This window comes from Bos taurus, chromosome 1 (genome assembly GCF_002263795.3).
Source record: "Bos taurus isolate L1 Dominette 01449 registration number 42190680 breed Hereford chromosome 1, ARS-UCD2.0, whole genome shotgun sequence".
NCBI classification, from domain to species: Eukaryota; Metazoa; Chordata; class Mammalia; order Artiodactyla; family Bovidae; genus Bos; species Bos taurus.
The window spans coordinates 53,784,183-53,804,143 of NC_037328.1; the positions used below are offsets into that span (position 1 = coordinate 53,784,183).

The 19,961-nt window shown below is 37.7% G+C and overlaps 1 protein-coding gene across 1 annotated transcript in view; it reads right to left on the reverse strand.

The window, feature by feature from the left end:
• MORC1 (MORC family CW-type zinc finger 1) overlaps positions 1 to 19,961 on the reverse strand; it is a 161,156-nt gene that overhangs the window by 62,264 nt on the left and 78,931 nt on the right. The window contains 3 exon segments of the mRNA XM_059887296.1: positions 3,637 to 3,775; positions 9,110 to 9,215; positions 12,406 to 12,534. Of these exon segments, the coding sequence (XP_059743279.1) occupies positions 3,637 to 3,775; positions 9,110 to 9,215; positions 12,406 to 12,534 (374 nt within the window).

Here is a 19,961-nt window from a genome sequence, read left to right on the forward strand (position 1 = left end):
CCTACAATGTGGGAGACCTGGGTTTGATCCCTGGGTCAGGAAGATCCCCTGGAGAAGGAAATGGTAACACACTCCAGTAGTCTTGTCTGGGGAATACCATGGATGGAGGAGCCTGGTGGGCTACAGTCCACGGGGTTGCAAAGAGTTGGACACAACTGAGCGACTTCACTTTCACTTATTCCCCACCATGCCAAGCACAGGACAGCTCCAAGGGCAAGTATGAGTTTAATGACCACCTCAAAATTATGCCAACAACAGAGGAATGGATAAAGAAGATGTGGTACATATATACAATGGAATATTACTCAGCCATAAAAAATAAAAAAATAATGCCATTTGCAGCAACATGGATGGATCTAGAGATTGTCATACTGACTGAAGTAAGCCAGACACAAAAGGACAAATATATATGATTTTGCTTATGAATGGAATCTAAAAAAAAAAGGTGTAAATGTTATTGACAAACCAGAAGTAGAGCCATGGATATAGGAAACAAACTTATGGTTACGAGAGGATAAGGGGCAGGGAGGATAAATTGGATGACTGGGATTGACGTATATACACTACTATATATAAAACAGACCAGTAATGAGAATCTACTGAACAGCATAGGAACCTCTACTCAATATTTGTAATGTCCTATGTGGAAATAGAATCTTACAAAGAGCGGATATGTGGATATATTCGATCGATTCACTTTGCTGTACAGCAGAAACTAACACAATATTGTAATTCAACTAACTCCAATTAAAAAAAATTAACTGGTTTCCTATGGTTAGGTGAACCCTAACCAAATTTTTCCTTGATTACCACAAAAACAGGGTCAGTTAAGGACCCTGAACCCTGGAAGCGTGTTAAAGATGTGAGGATTGTTTTCACAAAAGCAGGCGAAGGGAAGATGATGAGTCTTAACATCCTTTGAACTGTTTGGAGTAGGTTTCTATTTAAGTACTGCTAAACTTTTTTGTTTATATCTGAAACAGACGGAATCTATAAACCTGGCTCAAGTTTTTATGAAAAAACCGACTACCAAGAAAGAAAGAATAAGTAGAATGGATGGCTCAAATCTGTTATTTCATCAGCCTCCATCAAAATCTCTACCTTGATGATGAATAAAACATCCAATCCTAAACAGAAAAAGGTAATTAAGACTTCATGACATACACTCTCACTATCTAAGGGTCAGTGCTATCCTCTATAGGAAAAAAAATCCAGAGACTGCAATAAAGATAAAACCAGTTCAAGATGTGCTGAATTCCTTCATAAAAATAAAAGGGGTGTTAAGGAGAGTAAGAAATAAAACATAAGGCAGAGGAACCAGAGATCAAATTGCCAACATCCGCTGGATCATGGAAAAAGCAAGAGAGTTCCAGAAAAACATCTATTTCTGCTGTATTGACCATGCCAAAGCCTTTGACTGTGTGGATCCCAATAAACTGTGGAAAATTCTGAAAGAGCTAGGAATACCAGAACACCTGACCTGCCTCTTGAGAAATCTGTATGCAGGTCAGGAAGCAACAGTTAGAACTGGACATGGAACAACAGACTGGTTCCAAATAGGAAAAGGAGTACGTCAAGGCTGTATATTGTCACCCTGCTTATTTAACTTCTATGCAGAGTACATCATGAGAAACGCTGGGCTGGAAGAAACACAAGCTGGAATCAAGATTGCTGGGAGAAATATCAATAACCTCAGATATGCAGATGACATCACCCTTATGGCAGAAAGTGAAGAGGAACTCAAAAGCCTCTTGATGAAAGTGAAAGTGGAGAGTGAAAAACTTGGCTTAAAGCTCAACATTCAGAAAACTAAGATCATGGCATCTGGTCCCATCACTTCATGGGAAACAGATGGGGAAACAGTGGAAACAGTGTCAGACTTTATTTTTCTGGGCTCCAAAATCACTGCAGATGGTGACTGCAGCCATGAAATTAAAAGACGCTTACTCCTTGGAAAGAAAGTTATGACCAACCTAGACAGCATATTCAAGAGCAGAGACATTACTTTGCCAACAAAGGTTCGTCTAGTCAAGGCTATGGTTTTTCCTGTGGTCATGTATGGATGTGAGAGTTGGACTGTGAAGAAGGCTGAGCGCTGAAGAGTTGATGCTTTTGAAGTGTGGTGTTGGAGAAGACTCTTGAGAGTCCCTTGGACTGCAAGGAGATCCAACCAGTCCATTCTGAGGAGATCAGCCCTGGGATTTCTTTGGAAGGAATGATGCTAAAGCTGAAACTCCAGTACTTTGGCCACCTCATGCGAAGAGTTGACTCATTGGAAAAGACTCTGATGCTGGGAGGGATTGGGGGCAGGAGGAGAAGGGGACGCCAGAGGATGAGATGGCTGGATGGCATCACTGACTCGGTGGACGTGAGTCTCAGTGAACTCCGGGAGATGGTGATGGACAGGGAGGCCTGGCGTGCTGCAATTCATGGGGTCACAAAGAGTCGGACACGACTGAGCAACTGATCTGATCTGATCTGATTAAAATAACAACCAGTGATGATATCTTTATGTCTGACCTGTTATAAAACTCAAAAGCAGACACTCTAGGATATGTAAAATGTTGAGCAACTCTGAGGATTGAAGACTGGTTAGGTGAATATGTTTCCAAATGACTTTCACTCTCTTCCCCAAAGAAACTCTGAGACTTCAGGCTAAAAGGGGAGAGTCAGTGTTTGTTGTCTATGACCCCAGGTGGTGGCTGACCTGCACAGCAGATCCTCAGCAAAGGTAGAGAGGTAAGAAGATGAAGCTGGGGTAGAAAAGAAGGTTTATTTTCCATGAACCCAGGAACACACATAATAATCAGGTGGTAAGCCCGAGTGTCTTAACTCCCAATTCAGGAAGGGAATTTTCTACTCAAATGAGCATTTTATTTCCTGACATCCACACAGGAGTCAACACATTTGGACATATGCTGCTGACCTCCTCAATTTCTATTTGAGGAACTTGACAGGCAACACAATTAAAAAATGCTGAACTTGGGTGCTAAATCTACAGAAAGGGATGCAATTACTTTATTAGTTAAGAGATTAAAACAGTAATTCTGCACACCACTTTTTCTTTCACTTGCAATTGTCATGGTTATCTATATTTACTGATACTGTTTTATTTATTGAATTTTCTTAACAATTAAATAAGACGTTAAGTTCCTGTATTTATAGGCTAGTATTTTTTAAAAGAATAACTCTTTACCTCAAAACATCTACCCTCAGGGAAGAAGCCTAATGAGATAAAAAGAGCATAATCTTTGTAGTCATATACATCTGAGTCCCAAACTTGACTGTGTGACCTTTGACATACCGGCTGACCTCTACAAGGCTGTACGCACACCCTAGAGTGGAAATATATTCCCTTATTTCTCACACACTATTGTGGAGATGGACTTATATTATCACATATAAAAATACAGCATTATTTGAAGAAGTCCTTTCCCTTTCTGGATCCCTGGAGTACCTGTGATCACCTCTAGAACAGTCCTTAGATCCAAAATGAAAAGGAGGTGACAAAAAAAGAAGAAAAAAAGAGGCTACACATTTATTTGGGTAAACCACTTTAGTTAGTCTGTATGCACGAAATCTGTACTCACGCTCAAGAATCTGGGTAGCTTTTGGAAAGAATTACTAACAGCTCACCTGTTGACGTGGTTCTACCAGCTGATTTTGGTACCTTTGGACTGATTCTTGAAGCTGCTTGTCTTTCTCATTCTTTGACTGTGATACTGTGCTCATAGTGCCCAGGGGTATGGAAGGTAGATGTTCTGTCCGATGACAACTTTTTACAACCAAGTACAAGAGAGAACATCAGGAAGAAATATAAAACTATTTACTGTCTGCAAAAGATTATTTATTTCAACAGGAATTGTCTCTGGCTTACACCCAAAACTCAAATACAGCATTGCTCAAATACAGCATTATATTGAGAATTTAGGTAATACATTAAGTTTCCACTTTTCTTGGAAAAGAACTTAATGGAAAATGTGGAGGGTACTATGGATTTACAAGAAAGGGAGAATATTCATTATTTACTAACGTTTCATTTATCCTGAGTTATCACCAAATGAGAACTTTTGCAAAAATATTTTTTAGATAACTGAAGCTTAATTCATTACTACCATGCATTATTCTTTTCCCAAAATATCTGGGATAGAAATCTGTGGTGGTGGTTTAGTCACTTAGTCGTGTCCAACTCTTTGCAACCCCATAGACTGTAGCCCTCCAGGCTCCTCTGTCCATGGAATTCTCAAGAATAGTGGAGTGGGTTGTCATTTCCTTCTCCAATATGTCTCTGTAAAAATACACCAAATAATTCTGCTTCGGAAGCACATAGATCCTTTGTTTGAGGATTGAGACTCACTGTGAAGACCAGTGACTACTATGATGGGAGGCAGCACCTTGTGATCACCTCAGGGGTTATGGAGCCACATGGTGGAGCCCCATCGAACAGCCCAGCACCCCATCTTCCTCTCCCTGCTGCTGGAGGCACACCAGCTGCTAGAGAACTCTCAGCTTCCTAGCCTTACTGATGGGCTGTCTCCAGTCACCAGTGGGTTAATACATGCATTACATAATCAAGCAGAATTGTCTATAAATTGCAATAAACAGGCTGTGCCTGAGGGCTTCTGTCTTTATGGTTGAAAAGAATACTAATGATTTTTGAGACATATGCATGCGAAGGTTTGAGGCCTTTTTTCCACCCTACTTCTGATTTCATGGCTATGTTCTGGGGCGCTGAGCTAGCCAAACTGCTGAAAAATTGAGATACCATCTTATTTCACTTTGGTATGGAGGCCTGGCAGGGACAAGAAGTTCCATTCCCATTGGACATGGCCTCAATCCAGGGCAAAGCTGAGGACATGCAATGTGGGAAGGGGGTACAAAATGCTGAAGTTGATTCTCAGAGCCTTACACAAGAGTTTTTCTACCCCTGGTAGGTACCAAAAAGAGGGGGAAGTGCGTGTCATAAAATACATGGGTGCTAAGCTCGGAAAGGGAGGAGGAGGTTGAGAATAGAGACAAGGGCTTCTTCAATCTGAAACAGTGCAGGGAAAGCTAAGCATCTCACTCTCACTACATTTCTCTATTTCCCAGGGTTCACCATATATTTTTCTTGCCCCCACCAACAGAGAAGAGTGAGGACTACAATCAAATTCAAGTACTGCTGTGAAAAACACTTAATTCCACCCACATATGGTATTTGTTTTTATTGTTATTTTCAAAGAAAAGTGGTAGATAAATCAGAGGGACACCTACCTATATATATAAAACCTATATATATATAACCACATGCAGTGTTCATCTGAAGACATCTGTGGGATAGTACCCACACAGGTTTATATTTCATTTGAGAAAGGAACCTTGTGGTAACATTAAGTTTTTATTTAGAAAAGAAAAACCTCAATTAATTTATTAAAATGCAATCTGTTTGATTGTCCTCAAAGATTTTTATAAACAAATTAAATCTTAATATGCAATATAAGCCATATTTTAAATATTTTTAAATATCCTTTCCAAAACTCACTTTTGGGTCTAGTCAAATGATAGGTATCATTTTTACTCTGCTGGTGATTCCTGTTCTAATATATACAAATACACAGAATGAATGTAATGGAAGCACACTGATATTTATTTCTTGGGTACTGTGACCAAAATGTGTAGCCTCCCTCTGTGCTTAAGGTGGAAAACAAAACAAAACAAAAAGGTGTCTTGGGAAAGAATGACTCCATTTTAAGCTGCCTGAGTCACCAACGCAGAACACTATCATTTTACGGGTATGTTTTACCACCACACAATATTTGTCTGGATTTGGCTTCCTGAGCTAAAGATCCCTACAGGTGGGGAGAGTAGTAAGGCAGAAAGAGCACAGGTTTTGAATCAAAGTGCTTGGATTCAAGTTTCAGGCTTAGGGAGGAATGGTGGACAGGTCACTGAACCCCCCTTAGCTTCACTCTTTTCTCCTCTGAGATTTGGAGAAAGCTCACGTGGTTATTCGGAGAAGGCAATGGCACCCCACTCCAGTACTCTTGCCTGGAAAATCCCATGGATGGAGGAGCCTGGTGGGCTGCAGTCCATGGGGTCGCTAAGAGTCGGACATGACTGAGCAACTTCACTTTCACTTTTCACTTTCATGCATTGGAGAAGGAAATGGCAACCCACTCCAGTATTCTTGCCTGGAGAATCCCAGGGACAGAGGAGCCTGGTGGGCTGCCGTCTATGGGGTCGCACAGAGTCAGACATGACTGAAGCGACTTAGCAGTACGTGGTTATTGTAATGAAATGACATAACATGTAACTTCAATGTAAGAGGGAGATATTATTGTATTTCCTGTCCCAGTTCTGGTTACACAAACTTTGTTCATTCAAATGCTGTTCATTGGCTTTAACCCTGCTGACAATTGGCAGGTGACAATTAACTGGTGACAATAAACTGCATTTTCTGTAAATACATATGATGCCACTTTTCACCCCGTATTGCTATCCTTTCACTCATCCAGTATTGCCTAATAAATAACTATACTTCCTTTCTCATCATTTTAACACACATTTTATCCACGTCTAACAGTGCGTATATATCAGAGTTTTGCTATTTCACAGCATAGTCTCAAAGTATGCATGGTCCATTTAAACATACTGAATCAGAGAACTGAATGAGGTCATCAGATCAACTTCTCTTCCCATGGGAATCTTCATCTGCATTGCTGTTGATAATCTCCCTTAAAGGAAGTATCAACTTTCAAGTAACTGCCCTTATAATCAAGAGTTTTTCTCCATAGCTCCCATTTCTAAATCTCTTGCTCTCACTTTAAGCATTGTTTTTGTCTTCATCTTTTCAGTGGAAATGAAATGCAGATGGTCAAAATTATGTCAGTATATTTAAAGAATCAAGGACTTAAGAAATTATAAATATAGGACTTTTTGCATTTCAGGCTTTTAAGGGCCATCCGTTTTCTGTGAACATGGCAAATTTATCTTGCCTGTCATCAGAAATGGCAGTGTTTTGATGTATAAAAGAGACAGAATTAGTATGGCTTTGAAACTAATTTTATAACACTCAGTGATGGCATCACCACTTTTCAAGGAGAAGGGACAAGCATGTCAATTCAAGGATAATGATTAGCTGGAGAAAAGGGAATCTATAGAGGTCAGATCCCCAGTTCTGTGGATCTGAGATGGCCTAAGGCTGGAGTGAGAAGTCATAGATATATGGCTAAAATATAATGGGAAAAAAAGTGAAAGTGTTAGTTACTCAGTTGTGTCCGACTCTTTGCGATCCTGTGGACTGTAGCCTGCCAGGCTCCTCTTTCCATGGAATTCTCCAGGCAAGAATACTGGAGTGGGTTGCCATTTCCTTCTCCAGGGGATCTTTCCAACCCAGGTCTCTTGCACTGCAGGCAGACTCTTTACCATCTGAGCTACCAGAGGAATCTAAATCCTCATGGCTTATTACTAAGGGCCCCCCAGTGACCAGGGACTTAAGACTGTCCTTAAAAAGGGATTCAGCTGGACCTAGAAAAGGTGCAGAGGGTACTATTATTGCACTCTATTCTATGTGATGGGAAGATGAGTTATAGAGAGGTTTTATCATTTGTCCAAGGCTTCACAGGCTAAAGGAGCCATGAGTCAAACCTAGGTAGTCTGGCCCCAGAGTCTGAACTTTAAACACTATCCCACACTGCATGAAAGTTTTGAGCTCACAGAAAGTGATCAATATTATCACCTTTTTTTTTTTTTTTTTGGACAGTTGAGGGATGGCACCAATTTTATTTACATTTCCAAGCACAAGTCTTTCCACAGAGAAATTTAAAAAACAAAACAAAAACAAAAAAAACCCAACTTATTTTAAACAACAAATGGGTGAAAATAATGACAGTAATAATTAAGACACTATCCATCAGACTATTCTTAATATCGAAACTGAGCCACTACTGTGTTCCTATTTGGGAGATAGTCAAGTTACAGGTTAGGACTAGAATCAGGTTGGCAGTCAGAAGATCAAGGCCAGCAGCTTCATAAATAGTCTTCTCAACCCCTGTTTGGGCTTCAATTTTCACTTCTCTTAAATGAAGAAGTGAGTCTAGATCAGTATTTTATAATCATGCTCCCTGGGGCTGTAGGCTTTTTACAGAGAGCTGGAGACAGAAATGAGAAGTAGATACCTCTGGCCCCAAGATTCTCAGCCTCCAATTCAATCAGGACAGTTCTGTTTTTATCTGTTTTATATACCTGAGGTCAGAGACAAATTTTATTTGGGGATTAAAAAAAAAAAAGGTTCTGCTGCAATCCAAGAAAGGGAGACTGAAAAACCCCTTGGGCCATGTGAAATCTAAGAGCCCCATCACCTATGACATTTTTCATTAATCTCTAAATATGATTAACTTGAAGACTCCAGGTTGAAGAGGTTTTAGTAGCAGTTTCTAAATGTTTTATTCCTTCTTATTTTTTTTTTCAGTTACTCTTTTTTTTTCAGGGCTGGATAAAAATAAACACGAATTATTACCCTAATGTCTATATTAGCAATATCGATCCACTCATCCAGGTCAAAGAACTTAGAATAAACTCCATGGAAAAGTGATGCTTCACTTAAGGGTGCCTCTGTTAAAGGGGCATATTAACTCTTTAGCCCACAAGGAAAAGAAGTAAGTCAAAAAGGGTGTGCAATAATGTTGACATCCATCAATATTTAATTGACCTTTTTCCTGTTTTAGTCTGAAGTTCTTCCTCCAAAAGCACAAAGCAATGAAATCAATATATGACTTAAACAGAAAAAGCACATGGTCTAACACTTAAGTATCTAGATAAGACTCATGCACTATAAGATTGTACATTGCGTGAAAATGAACTGGAAGACAGAACTCTTAAACACAGAGGTAAGGTTTTCCATCAGTGGAAGTGCAGAGCTGCACACCCAACATTAACAAAAACTTACACCCAAGTGTCTTTTAACTTGATGGAAAAGAGCACTAATGAAATATCCTTCCAGAAGTGGCAATAGGCTAGAAAGAGTTAGAAGGGATGACAGCTGCTAAGGGATGACATTTTTCAGCTTCATACATATAAATTATAGGAATTAAAAATGGATAAAGAATTTTAGAAAACTATCAAAAACTACCTGTTTTCCGAGAGATTAGGGTTATTAGCACAAATCCAGATGTCAAAGAATTCTTTTTCCTGATAATTAGTAGAAGGAGGCAAGACTCTCCACTTAAGGCAAAGATCTAAAATCATCAAAACAAAAACCACATACAAGAAAGACCACAATCAGAGGTGAATCTACCATAGTAAGATGTCAGGCTGCATATACCGAAAGTATGAAGTTATCTTTCAGTCCAAAGACAAGTGAATTCTTGACCATATACCATTATATTTGATGGCACAAATAGTCCAGGATTCTGAGCTACCTAGAACACCATCAATAAGTATTATCATTGCTGCCATTATTATTATTATTGCCATCATTGCTTAAGTTTTTTCCAGTTGGTTTCTGCTGGTTCCAGCCAAAAGAATATGAAGTAATAGGTCCCTCTTCACCTTTTCTTAAACCACAGGAAGGCATCAAGACTGACTCTCCCATTTTTTCTGACCCACTATTTATCTGCCAATACCACCGTCCATCTCCAACCACATGACTAAGATAAGAAGGAAAATCAAATTCTACCATTTACACAGTTCCTTGTTCTGCATTTCTTATAGCTCTTACTCTGCTCTCCAGTCTACAGTTCTTGACTTCTTTGTCTCTTTCCCCCTTTCAGTCTCTCCTCATTTTCAGGCACTCCACTCTCTTCAGGCTACTCCTCACTTGAATCCTGAATCCCCTCTACACCCTTTGTTAGTAGCTCTTGGGTAAATACTTCTTTCTCTCTGTTTATCTAAAATGGAGGCAGTCTGCACAGTGGTTAAGAATATGAATTTCACTACCTACCAAAAGGGGTTCTTGAGGCTTATAAGATATAATAATAATGATTAAAAAGACAACATTAGTAGCCATTTGTGATGGTTAATTTTATGTGTCAATTTGACAGGGCCACTGGGTACCTGGATATTTGGTCAAACATTATTCTGACTGTGTCTGTGCTTTGGATTAGATTAACATTTGAGTTGGTAGAATGAATAAAGCAAATTATCTTTCCTAATATGATGGGCCTCAACAAATCAGTTGAAGGCCTGAATAGGGGGGAAAAAGTTGACCCTCTTGCAAATAAAAGACAGTTCTTTCTGTCTTGAACCAAGACATCAGTTTTTCCTGTCTCCAAACTAGAACTAAGCATCAGCTCTTCTTGGGTATCAAATCTGTCAATATTTAGATTGGAACTATGTTATCAGGCCTCCTGGTTCTCAGGCCTTAAAGCTCTGGAATTAAAACAATGGCTCCCCCAGGTTTTTACCTTGCTGACTAAGATCGTGGGACTTGTCAGCCTCCTCAAACATCTGAGCCAATTCCCTATGATTAATATCTATCTATCCATCCATCCATAAATCTATCTATCCTGTTGCTTCTCTTTCTCAGGAGAACCATAATACACTATCCTAAGCACTGAATAAAATTTACATGTGTTAATTAATTGTATTTTCACAAAACTGCATAATGTAACTACAAATACTAACTGCAATTTATAAAAAAGAAAATCGAAGCTTAGAGAAGTTAAGAAATTTGCCCAATTTCACATAGCTTTCAGGTACTAGAAATTGGATTCTGGCAATAAGTTGCACATATCAAATACACACAGTCATTTTTAACCAGTGATATTATCATCCAATAGGTTGTTGCATACAGTCATCAATTTTCTCAATTATACCTTCTAAGTGCCTGTCGTGTGTGTTCCTCTTAAATCTCACTGCCATATCTTTATTCAGATCTGTGTAATTCCTCACCTGGATCCTGGATCGTACCAGAAGTCTTGTCTGCAGAGGTATGACCCTAACCTTTGCTTTAGGCCTTCTCCAAATCATCTTGCACTGAGCTGCCAGAGCAACCTTACTACAAGTGACATCTATCCAGTCAGGTCCTGTTTGGAACACCCCAGGCTCAAGGTTGGGGAGGTATTCCCTTGCTGTTCTTCTGTCACTAACTCATGTCCGACTCTTTGAGATCCCATGAATTGCAGCATGCCAGGCTCCCTTGTCCTTCCTTTTCCCACATCTTGCTCAAATTCATGTCCAAGGGGTTCCCTTGGCCCTGTGTAAGGAACTACAGTGTGATTTTTTTTTTTGTTTGCTTGACTGCTTCTCCCACTGGATGGCAGATTCCCTACAGACAGTGAAGACCCATAATAAGCGTTCAATGCTTCAGTGATATTCTCTCCTTTTGAAAAACTTCCAATGCTTCTCCATTGCTTATTAAAATTAAAACTCCTTATCCTGGCATTCAAGGCTACTGAACATGTTTACACAATCTAATAATTTTATCTATTATTATTTACTCATTATTGATTCACTTAGTAGTCAACTGCTAAGTATCTACTTTTAATTTAACACAGTGTTAAGTATTAAAAATAGGAAAATGACTGTTTCTATTATTCACCACAATAATATTAGCTGAATGGCACACTATATATTAACACATATTTCCAACTATACCCCTGCTTTCAAAAACTGACTTGAAAGACCAAGGCAAAGGCTACCTTGTCATGAAGCCTTGCTTCAATTTTCTCTCTTCCTTCTTTGAAACCTCAAAGAACTGTGGGTCTCTTTGACATCATTTACATTATTTTCACCTCTATTACAATTACTTTCATACTCATCTTAACCTTTCTCCTAGACCCTAATCTCTTAGAAAGCAAGAACTCTGTCTTACTTCATCTTTGACTTCCTTATTTCTTTTTTAACACAGTGACTTGCAATATTAGGCTCTTACTAAAACCTAGATAGCATATTCAAAAGCAGAGACATTACTTTGCCAACAAAGGTTCGTCTAGTCAAGGCTATGGTTTTTCCTATGGTGGTCATGTATGGATGTGAGAGTTGGACTGTGAAGAAGGCTGAGTGCTGAAGAATTGATGCTTTTGAACTGTGGTGTTGGAGAAGACTCTTGAGAGTCCCTTGGACTGCAAGGAGATCCAACCAGTCCATTCTGAAGGAGATCAGCCCTGGGATTTCTTTGGAGGGAATGATGCTAAAGCTGAAACTCCAGTACTTTGGCCACCTCATGCGAAGAGTTGACTCATTGGAAAAGACTCTGATGCTGGGAGGGATTGGGGGCAGGAGGAGAAGGGGACGCCAGAGGATGAGATGGCTGGATGGCATCACTGACTCGATGGACGTGAGTCTGAGTGAACTCCGGGAGTTGGTGATGGACAGGGAGGCCTGGCATGCTGCAATTCATGGGGTCGCAAAGAGTCGGACACGACTGAGCGACTGATCTGATCTGATCTGAAAAGTTTGCTAACTTGAATGGAATTTAACACTCACCACACTGAATCATGCATGGGATGGCCATGGCTTGTCTTCTTTGATACTGAACAGAATCTGAAGATTTTTCCATGTCCTTATTATCTGGGTATCCAAATTCATTCCAAAATAATGTTAGATTTCTGTTACCTAGGAAAAAAGAAATTAAAAAAAAAAAGCAGGAAGAAAATAATGAAAGAAAGTAAAACCAATAAGATCAAGATGGTAAGTAAAGGGAAATTTGGATATAAACACATGTACATATAATATGATTTCAAATATGTAAAAACTAATAACATATAGAAACAAGTGATTACGGTTTAACACTGGTTTTCCTTGAGTATGGATGAAATTGGTTTTCTACTTTACACTTTCTTGCATTTTTCCAAACTATATACAATAGATACGCATTGTATTTATAATAAAACCACAATTATAGTTATAAAAATATATCTATACTTTTATTGTTATAATAAAATACACTGACATTTAAAACTTTTTTCTTAAATACTCCTAGGAGGGACTGTGCTGATTAAAAAGTCACCCTTAAGACTAGTGGTACAAATATTTATCATCTTGTTTCACAGCCAGTTTCTATTTTATCTCTGGCTCCCTTTTCTTTCAGGCTCTATTGTTTATGCCCTACCCTTGCCCCAGATTCTAAACTGCTTCCTTGTTTAGAAACAGCACTTGTCATGGAGGTCTTTCAGGCATCCTCCTTAAGAGGCTGTGTTCTTATCCATTGATCCAGCAATAGAACTGTTAGGAATCTTCCCTACAAAACTTAACAGCACAATAGCCGTATATATGAGAGCACTGTATGAATAGGAAAACAAAACAAAAACCCCCTGGAAACAAAGTAAAAGCCTAGAACTGTTGTTTAGTCACTAAGTTGTGCCCAACTCTTTTATGTAGCCCGCCAGGCTTCTCTGTCCATGGGATTTCCCAGGCAAGAATACTGCAGTGGGTTGCCATTTCCTTCTCCAGGGATCTTTTTGACCAGGGATCGAGCTCATGGCTCCTGCATTGGCAGGTGGATTCTTAGGGAACTGATAAATCCCATTTTCAAACAAGGGGACACTAGGCAACCTTTAAATTAAAAAGTTAGAGCTAAATATATTATTGTGTCAACACCTCCAAGACAGAGTTTTAATAATTTTTTAAAAGAATGTAAAACAGCAAATCTAGTATAATCAACTTTTGTAATGTAAAAAAAGAGTATACATATAAAATGCTGATAACCATGCTTTTCTTTTCCTAAAAGGATACAAAAGAAAGTTTTAATAGTGGATACCACTTGGAAAAGGATAGAGAGAGAGAGGAAGGCAGGGAAAGGTACTTTTAATTTTCATTTTTTACTTTCTGAACACTTGAGTATTTTTACATGTGCATTTATTACTTTAAAAATACTTTTTTGAATAAGAATCCAAATTTAACATTCTGTCCAATATGGCAATCAACTGGCCACATGTAGCTACTGAGTACTTAAAATGTGGAAGACACAGAACATTTCATCAAAGTATAAGGTTCAAAAAGTAAGGTTCTAAAATATATACCTTAGAAATAAAATATATAAAATAGGGCCAGCCTTATATCAACCTTAATATATGACCAAGTAATCCAAGCAAAAACCAATAAATACCTTTACACTTTCCTATGCCTGTTAAGATTTAGGTTCAGAATGTTATATGCCTTTAAGACCAGCAGGGAAGGGACTCGGTCTTGAAAAGGTGCTTTGCAGTTGGATGGGTTGACAACTGCCCCGAAAATTCCCTGGTCTCCTACCTTGTCTCTTCACAAAATCTCCACTAGTTCTTGTCTAAATGTCCCTTTGTATTCTGCTTCCTTGGCCTTTCTCAACTCAGACTTTCAGTTTTCTGCTTTTTGCTCAGCGTGTGGTTTTGGCCCAGCCCAGACTTTACCCTTTCACTGTACACCAGAACCTGATTTAATCTTTGGTGTCTGGACAGGACTCGTGAGATCTTGTTCTCTGATTTCCACAAGAACTACTCAATTTTTGCTATGTTAAGGCACACAGAGCTATAGATTAACTTTGAGTGCTGTCTCTACCACACACTTATTGTGTAATTGTGGGAAGCTAGTAAAGTTTCTTATCCATAAAATGAGTGTCTACTCTAACTTGCCTTACATGGTCATCACTAATAATAAATATTAAGGTGCATTAAAAAATATAGTGCTGTGCAGAAACTTATGTTGCTGCTGTATCGTATTTGTTCTTTCTTTAAATGTTACTTCCCCAAGAACACCTCACCTTCTCAAAAAAGGAACTGTGTTTATTAGGTACTGCACCCTGTACCTAATAAATCCACAAAAAGTTTTGCTGCCATTCTAACAAAATAGCTCTTTAATGTGTTCTTTAGGATAAAATCAAAGTGAAATAATGTCTTTCCCTGAAAATATTAACTAATCACAGCTAACCCAACCCAGCAAACTTATAAAACAAGTATCAACTGTTAAGCCCGATATAAACATCTTAAGAGCTGGAAAACTACTAGGATGTTAGAAACACAAGCACATGCCTCTCAAGGGTGGGTGATACCTGCTTTGTGATCATATCACTCTTACAATGCTTATTATTATACAACACATATAACTGAACATTATATTTCAGTTCACTTTATGCCTATTTTCCCTCTAAAAAGTGAAATTCTTAAAGATAATGGATGTGTTTAGGATCTTGTTTTCACTAGCTGACACGCAAAGCTTAATATTTACTTATAATACTGAATAATTCTAAAGAATTACTGGCTATCAAAGGCACGAGAACATTCAGTAGCCTAATCTAATGACCAGGACTGACAGAAGATATGCCATTTGAAGTCAGTATCAGGACAAAAGAAACAACCAGCTATATTCAATCTGGGAATCAGAAATGGTTTTCCCTAATGGCCAATGCAATCTTGACTTTTTTCCCCATCAGACAGAAGCTATGCCAATGTGCACCATTTCTAATGTGTCAATAAAACAAATTTCCATTGAATGAACCCTGAAGATTATGTAGATGCTTCAGCAAGGTAAGTTGGCTAAAGAAATGGCCATGGGAGGAAATATACCACACAAAAAATTTTTTTTTCATGTGTTACTCAGTCTACAGAGATTTATACAACTATCCTGAGGGGAAAAAAATTTTCTCCCATACAAAAAATAAACCATCAGTGGATTTTAAGCAGAAACCATATAGATGAGGAGAGAGTAGTATGATATAATCAAAGCAGCAAAAGGAGAAACAATAACCTGCCAACCAAGAATACATTACCAATATTGAAGCTGTCTTTCAGAAATGAGGTAGAGATAAAGAATTTCCAAAACAAACAAAATTGAGGAGGTTCATTACTAGATCTGCCTTACAAGAAATGCTATAGGAAATTCTTCAAGCTGAAATGAAAGGAAACTAGTAACTTAAAAATTTGAAAATACAAAGCTCACTGGTAAGGGTAAGTATACAGTCAAATTCATAATATTCTAATTCTGTAATGATGGTACGTAAGTCACTTAACTCTAATATTAATATGAAGGTTAAAAGACAAAGTTCAAAAAACAACCATAGCTACAATAATTTATAAATGAACACAATATTAAAATATGTAACCTGTGAAATCAGTAAGTCAGTTCAGTCACTCAGTCATGTCCAACTCCTTGTGACACCCTGGACTGCAGCACGCCAGGCTTCCCTATCTATCACCAACTCCCAAAGCTTACTCAAACTCATGTCTGTTGAGTCAGTGATGCCATCCAACCATCTCATCCTCTGTCGTCCCCTTCTCCTCCTGCCTTCAATCTTTCCCAGCATCAGGGTCTTTTCAAATGAGTCAGCTCTTCGCATCAGGTGGCCAAAGTATTAAAGTTTCAGCTTCAACATGAGTCCTTACAATGAACACTCAGGACTGATCTCCTTTAGGATGGACTGGTTGGATTTCCTTGCAGTCCAAGGGACTCTCAAAAGTCTTCTCCAACACCACAGTTCCAAGGCATCAATTCTTCGGCACTCAGCTTTCTTTATAGCTCAATTCTCACATCCATACATGACTACTGGAAAAACCATAGCTTTGACTAGACGGACCTTTGTTGGCAAAGTAAAGAACATAAAATGCTTGTAGGGGGAGGGAGTAAGAAGGTTTTTCTATGTGACTGAAGTTAAGTTGTTGTAAACTTAAAATAGACTGTTATAACTATAACATGTTTTATACTTATAGTTTCATAACCACAAAGCAGAAATCTATAGCAGATGTACAAAAGAGAAAGAGAAAGGAGTCAAAGCATAGCACTACAGGAAATTATCATATCACAAAGGAAGAGACCAAGGGAAAAGAAACAAACTACAAAAAAGCCAGAAAACAACTGATAAGATGGCAATAGTAAGTCTTTATCAATAATTATCTTAAATATAAATGGATTACATTCTCTAACCAAAAGATGTAAAGTGACTGAATAGATAAATACCAAGACCCAACTATATGCTGTCTATAAAACACTCACATCAGTTTTAAGGATATACATAGGTTCAAAGTGAAAGGATGGAAAAAAACATACCATGTAAATGAAAATCAAGAGAGTGGGTAGCTATATCCAAAACATACTTTAAGTATGTTGGAGGAGAAAAGAAGATTATTATTTAATGATAAAGAAGCTGATTCACCAAGAGGCTATTAACATCATGTAAATACATACACTCACCGTCAGAGCACCTAAATATATTAAGCAAATATTAACAGACGTAAAGGTAGAAATAGAGAGCAAAGCAATAATAGCAGGGGACTGCAATACCCTTCTTTTAACAATGGAAAGACCATCCAGAGAGAAAATTATAAGGAAAAATGGACATTAAATACATTAAATATAAAATGGACCCAAATTAGAAAATATAATATTTCATCCAAAAGCAATAAAATTCACATTCTTCTTAAATGCACCTGGAATATTTTCCAAGACAGATCATATATTAGGTCACAAAACAAGTCTTAACAAATTTACAAGGACTGAATTGTATCAAGTATCTTTTCTGACCATAATGGTATAACACTAAAATCAACAAGTGGAAGAAAGCCGGAAAATTCACAAATATGTGGAAATTAAACATCAGACTACTGAAAAACCAATGACTCAGAGAAGAAATCAAAAGGGCAATTTTAAATATATTGAAGTAAAATTAACAAAACAATCCCATTTACTACTGCATCAAAAAGAATGAAATACATAGGAATAAATCTACCAAAGAGGCAAAGGACCTATACCCTGGAAACTATAAGACACTGATGAAAGAAACCAAAAATGACACAAACAAATGGAAAGATATACTGTGTTCTTGGACTGGAAGAATAAACATTGTTAAAATAACCATTCTACCCAAGGTGATTTGTAGATTCAATGCAATCCCTATCAAATTACCAATGGCATTTTTCACAGAACTAGAACAAGTAATTTTAAACTATTTATGGAAATGCAAAAGAGCCTGGATAGCAGAAAGAATCTTGAGGAAAAAAAGAACAGAACTGGAGGAATCAGACTCCCTGACTTCAGGCTATACTACAAAGCTATATTCATCAAAACAGTATGGTACTGGCCCCAAAACAGAAATATAGATCAATGGAACAGGACAGAAAGCCCAGGAATAAATCCACACATAGTGATAAACACTTCCATTAAGAAATAAACAAGAATGATATAACAAATAACATTATATTAAATACCTCAATGAACTAGAAAAAGAAGAACTAAGTCCCAAGTTAGCAGAAGGAAAGAAATGGCAAAGATCAGAGAAGAAATAAATGAAATAGAGAACAGAAAAAACAATAGAAAAGATTAATCAAACTAAGAGCCTCATTTTTAAAAAGATAAACAAAATTGTAAAACCCTTAACAAGACTTGGATTTCCCTGGTGGCTCAGATGGTAAAGAATCTGCCTGCAATGCAGGAGATCTGGGTTTGATTCCTGGTCAGGAAGAACCCCTGGAGAAGGAAATGGTAACCCACTCCAGTATTCTTGCCTAGACAATCACATGTACAGGGGAGCCTGGCAGGCTACAACCCATGGGGTCACAAAGGGTTGGACATGACTAAGAGATTAGCACTTAATTAGACTAGATAAGAATAACAGTGAAAACTCAAATAAATAAGATCAGAAATTAAAAATGAGACATTACTGTGGATACCACAGAAATACAAAGGATCTTAAGACACTACAATGAAAAATTATATTCCAAGAAATTATATAACATAGAAGAAATGGGTAAATTCCTAGAAACATACAACCTACCAAGACTGAATCATGAGGAAACAGAAAATATGAACAGACCAAGAGTGAGTAAAGATACTGAATCAGTCATTAAAAATCTCCCAACAAAGAAAAACCCAGGACCAGATAGCATCAGTGGTGAGTTTTACCAAACATAATAATAATAATAAAAATAATAATGCCTATAAATCTTTTCCAAAAATATATTCCCCCCAATTTTTTCTTCTTTAAAGAAAGAAAATTTCCAAACTCTTTTTATGAGGTCCACATTACTCTGATTCCAAAACCAGATAAGGGCTTTATAAGGAAAGAAAAATACAGTCTAGAACCACTGGTGAACATAGATGCTAAAATCCTCAATAAATAGAGAAGGGAATGGCAACCCACTCCAGTATTCCTGCCTGGAGAATCTCATGGACAAAGGAGCCTGGCGGGCTACAGTCCATGCGGTCACAAAGAGTCAGACACAACTGAGCGACGAACACATACACATTCAGTCTGTTTAATAAATGGTGGGAAAATTGGATGTACAGACAAAAGAATGAAGCTGGACCCTATTTCACACCACTCATAAACATTAACCCAAAATGAATTGATGATTTAAAGGTAAGACCTGAAACCATAAAGTTCCTAGAAGAAAATATACAAAAAGCTCCTTAACATTGGTCTGGGCAATGAATTTTGTTGTCGTCGTTTTTGATATAACACTAAAAGCATAGTGGAACAAAAAATAAACAAGAGCGAGTATATCAAACTACAAAGCTTTTGTATAGCAAAGGAAACACTCCAAAAAAAATGAAAAAGCAACATACAGAAAGGGAGAAAATATATGCAAATAATTTATATGATAAGGTATTAAAGTCTAAAATATATAAATAACTCAAATAATTGAATAGCAAAAAAAAAAAAACCCTCTTATTGAAAAATGGTCTGAAGACCCAAATAGACAGTTTTCCAAGAAAAAGACACACAAATGGACAACAGGTACGTGAAAAGGTGCTTAACATCACTAATAATCAAGGAAAGCAAATCAAAATCACAGTACCTTATGACGTCACACCTATTAGGATGGCTATTGTCAAAAAGAGAAGTGATAGTGTTCTTGAGGATGTGGAGAAAAAGGAATCCTTGTACACTGTTGGTAGGAATGTAAACTGGTACAACCATTATGGAAAACAGTGTGGAGATTCCTCAAAAATTAAAAAATGTAGTTATTATATGATCCAGAAAACCACTTCTGGGTATATATCTGAAGAAAATGATAACAGTATGTTGAAGAGATATCTGCACTCCCATCTTCACTGCAACATCAGTCAGTACCGGC